The 7,069-nt window shown below is 42.4% G+C and overlaps 1 protein-coding gene across 1 annotated transcript in view; it reads left to right on the top strand.

Annotated features, from left to right (window-relative positions):
- Window positions 1-7,069, top strand: part of LOC110322973 (cytochrome P450 4X1) — a 29,108-nt gene that overhangs the window by 12,148 nt on the left and 9,891 nt on the right. Inside the window, exons 4-7 of the mRNA XM_021199964.2 lie at window positions 2,224-2,351; window positions 4,630-4,757; window positions 4,835-4,989; window positions 6,559-6,659. Of these exons, the coding sequence (XP_021055623.1) occupies window positions 2,224-2,351; window positions 4,630-4,757; window positions 4,835-4,989; window positions 6,559-6,659 (512 nt within the window). The remainder of the gene's footprint in view (window positions 1-2,223; window positions 2,352-4,629; window positions 4,758-4,834; window positions 4,990-6,558; window positions 6,660-7,069) is intronic.

Raw genomic sequence — 7,069 nt, 5'->3', positions numbered from 1 at the left:
TGGTATGTATGTGTGGTATGTATGTGTGGTATGTATGTGTGGTATGTATGTGTGGTATGTATGTGTGGTATGTATGTGTGGTATGTATGTGTGGCCCATTCTCACTCCAAGTTACTCTTCCATAGCAGAACATTCCAAAGAGACTCAAACCTGAACTCAAAAGTATCAAGGCAGGGACATCAAATACACGTGGTGCGAATCAGAATGGGGAATGTATAGGAGAAGGAAGAGAACAATCCAGAGGGAGGCAGGGGACACAAGGGAAGTGGGGGTAGAGGCAGAGGGAGAAGGAGTCAGGTGAGTGTAATGACATGTAAATATGGAAATTCCATGATGCAAGCCAGTGTTTTGTATTTCCACCTAAAATCATTAATTCTAAAGTTTAAAAATGGAATCTGGAGACACAAATTCAACCCCCAGTACTACATAAAAAATAGAGGGTCATAATGGCATGCATGTCGTAATGGGAAACAGGAGCAGGCAGGTCTCTGGACTGGACAGCCAACCTAACCTATTGGTAAATTCCAAGCTCATGAGAGACCCTATCTCAATTAAACAAAAAACCAACAGTGGATGACACATGAACACACATCATTTCTAAAGGGTAAGAAAGAGCTATGAGGAGAGTCATCAAGGAGACTATTAAAAGTCAACCCAGTGTCAAGGGTCAACCCAGCAAAAAATGTCACAGAAAGCACCCTTGTCTGTTTCTCTCCTCAAAGTCCCATTTTCAAGGCAACACGTGTGTGAACTCTTCAGTCTTAGCCTCACCAAGGGAAGATTTAACCCTCTCTTCTCTCATGTTTCCTTATACTTTTCCTTTCTTTTCCGAGTTCTCTTATTTTTATATGCCTCTCAGCAAAATTTTTCTCTGATGGGCAGTTTAGCTTCACCCAGAGAGCAGATAAATTAAGCTGCTTTCTTCATGACGTTGATGTTTATTTTAGACCAGGAAGGAATTAAATGAAAGAGTATTGGATTTGGATTCAGAGCCCCTTAGATTTACACATTGCTGTTCATGCCAATAGACGACGTGAGCATGATCTTAGGGAAGAAATTTAATCTAAGACTCATTTCCCCATCTTTGAAATGATCATGAGAGTCAGTGCCATGACTGCTGGGAGGTGAATGCCGGATTTCCAGCACTTTATGCAACAGCCAACATTCTAAGAACACCGAACGAGATGTCACAAACCTGGCACTTTGTAAGCACTCAAAAAGGGATGTCATTCATAGAATCCCAGCACTGAGAGTGGGAAATGACCACAAAGTCCCACTCTAACCTAGAAATTATTTGCAATTAATACCTGCTGGGAGATGGAAAATCAGCATTCTCCGATGGAGTGTCACTGTGTGGATCAACCACATTCCAGGGCAGGGCCCACTCTCAGGAGTAGTTGGTCAACACAAAATAGACTCCATGGTTTATTGTGCACTTTGTTTCAGTTTGGTTTCGTCTTATTTAATTCCTCTTGCTTGTCCATTTTGATTTTGATTTTTTGTTTTTTGATGTTTTTCTATTTTTGAGAGAAAGGAGAAAAAACATGAAGTTGAGTGGACAGAGAGGGAGGATCGGGAGAAGTTTGGGGAAGCCAAAAATATGATAAAAATACATTGTATGAAAAAATGTTAATAAAAAATTTTTAATAATTATTTATTTTATGTCTGAGTACACATTGTTGCTATCTTAAGACACACCAGAAGAGGGCATTAGACACCATTACAGATGCTTGTGAGCCACCATGTGGTTACTGAGAATTGAACTCAGGATCTTTAGAAGAGCAGCCAGTGCTCTTAACCACTGAGCCATTCTCTAGCCCTAATAAAAAGATGTAAAGGATGCTCTTCAAACTTAACTTAAGTTGAGTGTCTTGTGTGTGTGCCTTCACTGAATACACAACGCTGAATACCACACTCCATCACTGTGAAACTAAGGCTCGTCAGGCCTCAAAACCTTCACTTTCTCACAGCGCTAAACGCATTAACTCTGGTGTGAGCGTCAGAGCTGACTGTCCCCGTCTGTCAGCTTCTACTACTACTTCATGTCTGTTCACTACTACTTCATGTCTGTTCGCTACTACTTCATGTCTGTTCACTACTACTTCATGTCTGTTCGCTACTACTTCATGTCTGTTCGTGAGTAAGTGACATCAGGCCGCCTGTGTTCCTCATCTCTCCTCACCCAATAAAATGCATGAGGTTATGTGTATTTTCTTCCTCAAGGAAGAGGACTCCTGAATTTAGATGGGCCCAGGTGGTTCCAACACCGCTGCCTCCTAACTCCTGCATTCCATCAGGACGTCCTGAAATCATGTGTGGACATGATGGCCCACTCTGTGAATGTGATGCTGGTAAGTGAAACACTAGATTCGTTTATATAGTGGATTGAGGAAAAAAATCAAAGCTGATTTCTAGAAACTAACCAGAGTGCAAGTGCCCACTGAGGTACGATGTCTAGGTAAGCCTTTCCTGGCTTCTTCAGGTAATTAAAGCACAAGAGCAGGCCCTCTACCTTAGAGTCTTACACTCTGTGGTGGTAAGACTCACATATCAGGCACTGTGAGAGACAGGTAAGGAAGCCATGTGCAGCTAACTGGCTTCAAATTTCAGATTTACCACAAATAAACGCTGGTTTGCAGAACAAGAAAGCCATGGGCAGAGTGATGTGAGCAAAGGTTTGAGGCTGAAATGGACTGGGCTGATGGGCGTGAAGGACTGGGCAAAGGGGGAGTGCCTCTCACAGGTGGTGGAAGATCTTTAGGGGAGTAGCACCTTCCAAAGGGGCAGGGGACTGACTGCCTTTGAGGGGCACCCCTGCTGCATGGCTTTCTGGCTTAGAGATGAGTTTCATCAAAAGCTCTATTGACATAGAGGTTTCACATTTTTAAGGTTAAAAGTAGGCAACCAATTAATACAGCTTCTTCATAAACTTCAAATACCACAAAGCCAAATTTCCCTCCTTATCGGCTGTTACAGGCTTGTGGCTGGGCCAAACTTCTGCAGGAATGGAGTAGGACATCAGTGGGAAGGAGTTCTCAAGGCAGAGACCGGGAGAGCACCAGGATCAGGAAAGCAGGCCGGGGAACTGGGAGCAGGGTGGAGGACAGCATCTTCCTTAGCGCTGCTCAGGGTCTGGAACAATTCGGCTCCACCAGTGACCATTTCATCCCCTCGTTTCTGCCCTCTACACTTGTCAGGCCCGTGTTTCCCTGCTCACGTACTTCCTCCTTCTGCTGAATGCTTCCAGGGCACCACAAGCTCATTTCATCCAAACCTAGCACGTGGGCTCATCAGCTCTTCTCAAATGCCTGAATTCTCTTAATAGGTAAAACTAATATATGTTCATTAAAAAAAAGCTTGATCCTTTAAAAAGGTTAACCCCTCAAGCTATAAGCCTTCTGGCCAAATAATAGACACTTCAGTGAAAGGCTTTCAAATTCGACTTTGTAATCAGTCTCCAAGCTTTCAGTACATCATTTATCACCAGTTGGTACTCGGCATTCAGCACCTAGGGTGACACCTATAGGTGCTCCACAAACACAGGTTGAACTAAATTTAAACATCTCCATTCATTCACATTTTTATACAAAAAGTGTTTGTTGTGATAAATACATCTATAACTGGAGGATGCGCACTTTGGGCAGTTTAGCAGTCAGACCACACACTTCAGGCTGTGTGACTAGGCCTCTTTCTGTGGGAAAGTAAGAGCTAGCTCCCTGCAGCAACTCCTTTTCCAGGCCTCTTTCTGTTCCCAATGATTGACTCAGAATTATTTTTATTGTTTTTATTTGCAATTTTTAAGTTTAAATATAATTATAGCATCCCCTCTTCCTTCTCCTCCCATCAACTCCTTTTGTGTTATCATCCCCTGTTCCCTCTCAAATCTATGATCTTCTTCTTTAATAATTATTGTTCCATGTATATATAAATATACAAATATGAATACAACCATTTAGTGTTGTTTGTACGTATGTATTTTCAGAGCTGACCATTTGGTATTGAATGACCATTTAGGGGGCTCATTCCTGGGAGAGAATTATTGTCCCTGTTTCAGGTTATATGCAATTATTACTAATATATAGATAGCAAGGGGGCGTTTAAGATTGCAAAGTATACATTGTATGTGGCTTTCTTGTGCAATAATTTCAGTCATTACTTGCCTGTAGCTCCTCATCTAAAACTGGGGCCTCAGATATCCCCTTCCACATTAGCATGTCTATTGGTGTTGTCCATAGCTGAATCTAAGATGATTTATTTGAGATGTGGTGTGATGGTTGAGAGGTGTGATGGGATACCTAGCAGGTTGGAGGTTGAAGGTAGAGGAAGCCCCAGGGTTTCCACGTTGCAGTCTCACTAAGATGGTGTGTGGAACTCTGTACCATTTGTTGCTGAGCTGAGACAGTTGTTGAAAGACCATTTGCCAGATGTGAAGTGCGAGTCATGCTCCTTCTCAATGGCCTAGCGTGTGCTTCCTTTCCTCGTGCCCAGAATAAACACATGGGTGATTTACTCCTGGCCTTCAGTTCCTGTCAGGTCGGGGGTTTTGTCCCTGAGACAATAAGGGGAAAAGCAGTCAAGGAAAGGCCATTTGATGATGGTGATGATATTGATCTTGGCCTCCTCTGGCAGGATAAATGGGAGAAGATGTGGACCACTCAGGAAACAACCATCGAGATTTTTGAACACATCAACTTGATGGCCCTGGACATAATAATGAAATGTGCTTTGGGCCAGGAGACCAACTGCCAGATAAACGGGTCAGTGATGGGACAGTAAACAAGTTCACTGTGATCTGAGTCAATCATTAACCCACTGTTCCACATTCTTCTTCCAGCACCTATGAGTCTTATGTGAAGGCAACATTTGAACTTGGTGAAATCATATCTTCTCGCTTGTACAATTTCTGGCATCATCATGACATAATTTTCAAACTCAGTCCTAAGGGCCACTGCTTCCAGGAGTTAGGCAAAGTGATACATCAATGCACAGGTAAAAACATAGACATGTCTTGGGTGTGGGTTGCCCAAATCCATTCACCACCATGCCTGTCTTATGTGTAGAAGGATAAGTCTTATGTAAGCAAGAAAAGAACTCTTGTTCTTTTCTTTTAAGATTTATTTATTTATTATATGTAAGTACACTGTAGCTGTCTTCAGACACTCCAGAAGAGGGAGTCAGATCTTGTTACGGATGGTTATGAGCCACCATGTGGTTGCTGTGATTTGAACTCCGGACCTTCGGAAGAGCAGTCGGGTGCTCTTACCCACTGAGCCATCTCACCAGCCCAGAACTCTTGTTCTTAATAGAGCTTTATCATGATCACTGTTCGAACATCTGCAACTTCTGTCCTTTAAGACAAGTTTACTCCCTCATTGCCCACGTATTATGCAATTTTATTGTATGCAATTATTGCTAACTCATATATAGCAAGGAAGCATTAAAGATTGCAAAATGTACATTGCATGTGGCTTTCTTGTGCAGTAAATTAAGTAATAATTACAAGCTACGGTGCTTGCACAGCATAGGCATGGAAGAATGAGTAGATGTGTTTATGTATTCAAAAGACACACAAAAGCTGGATGTGGTGGTGTGGTACATGCCTTTTATCCCAACACTCAGGAGGCTGAGGCAGGCGGTTCCTGTGAGTTCCAGGCCAGCCTGGAATTTTGCCAAGTGAGTGTTGGGAATTGAACCTGGGTTCTCTGGGGAAGTAGCCAGTGCTCTTAACCACTGAGCTATTGGTCCAGCCTCAACAGTAACTTAGTTCACAAATTCATACGTGTGTACAGTTTTGATCATCTTCATTCCCACATTACTTTCTCTAGTCCCCTCCCTCTCTTGCTGAACCCCCTCCCTCCAACTACTCTCCCTCCTACTTCCATGTCTTTTTTTAAGCTTGTTGACTTCAAATAGCTTTGCTTCCATGAACGTGGACGAAAAGCTAAACCCATGATGTATAGAAAATATTTTTGAAAATCGAAGCACACTATCCTATTTACTTCCATCTAAATTCACTCATGATCTATATGAACGGTAAATTCAAATAGCAAAATTGACCCCAATTAAGACAGGAAACAAATTAATTTTGTAGAAGGTGGTTGTACCTGTTCTATCTGCCCCATTTGTTTGTTTGTTTGTTTGTTTGTTTTGGGAGGTTTTTTTGTCTGTCTGTTTGCTTGCTTGCTTTTAGCTCCTTTAGTTTGGTATGTTGGGTGTTTTCTCTGCTGGCAATCTCATTGGATAATTTCCATGTAAACAAGATTTAAGACTGGGAAGGAAGATGATTGGCCACTTGCATCTAACTCTGCAGTCATTTTGCTTGTCTACTGGTAGAAACTAATTTTTGGTCTCTTCTGTTTGAAACTTTTATTAAAGATTGTCTATTGATGAAAAATAAAGCACTCATACAAGTTTAATGTATTAGATGTAGTATACACACACTCTAGACTCCAAATGCAGATGTGACACTTTGTGTGGACGCTGTGTTGCTTTATAATGTATTTGACTTCGGGTGACTTAGCTGTCCCCTTCGGTAATGAAGACTATTACTCTATGCAGGAAAGATAATCCAGGACAGAAAGAAAATCCTCAAGAATCGAGTAAAGCAGGATGACACTCAAACGTCTCAAAATGTTCTGGATATTGTTCTTTCTGCGCAGGTAAATGCACCCAAAGTCCAGGCCTGCTCAAACAGCTGCTAACTGTGGGAGGGTGGATGAGCTAGTGGAGTCGGGACAGGAAGACAGAATAAACTTCTTCAGCTAAATCCTAGTGGTAGACGACTGTGAGCAATTGGCTCTCGGTGGAAAGATTGAGACCTGCTAGGAGTCTGCGTATACTAACTTACCTGGTTGCTTTTATTTGGAGGTTATGCAATACCTGGAGTTTAGAGACTCACAGAAAAGTTGGAAGCAAGGATAGCACTTTAAAAGCAAATGCTAAGCCGGGCGTGGTGGCGCACGCCTTTAATCTCAGTACTCGGGAGGCAGAGGCAGGCGGATTTCTGAGTTCGAGGCCAGCCTGGTCTACCAAGTGAGTTCCAGGACAGCCAGGGCTATACAAAGAAACC

This window comes from Mus pahari, chromosome 6 (assembly GCF_900095145.1).
Source record: "Mus pahari chromosome 6, PAHARI_EIJ_v1.1, whole genome shotgun sequence".
NCBI lineage: Eukaryota > Metazoa > Chordata > Mammalia > Rodentia > Muridae > Mus > Mus pahari.
The sequence above is the reverse complement of the archived record's forward strand: the minus strand, read 5'-3'. Positions and strand labels throughout refer to the sequence as shown.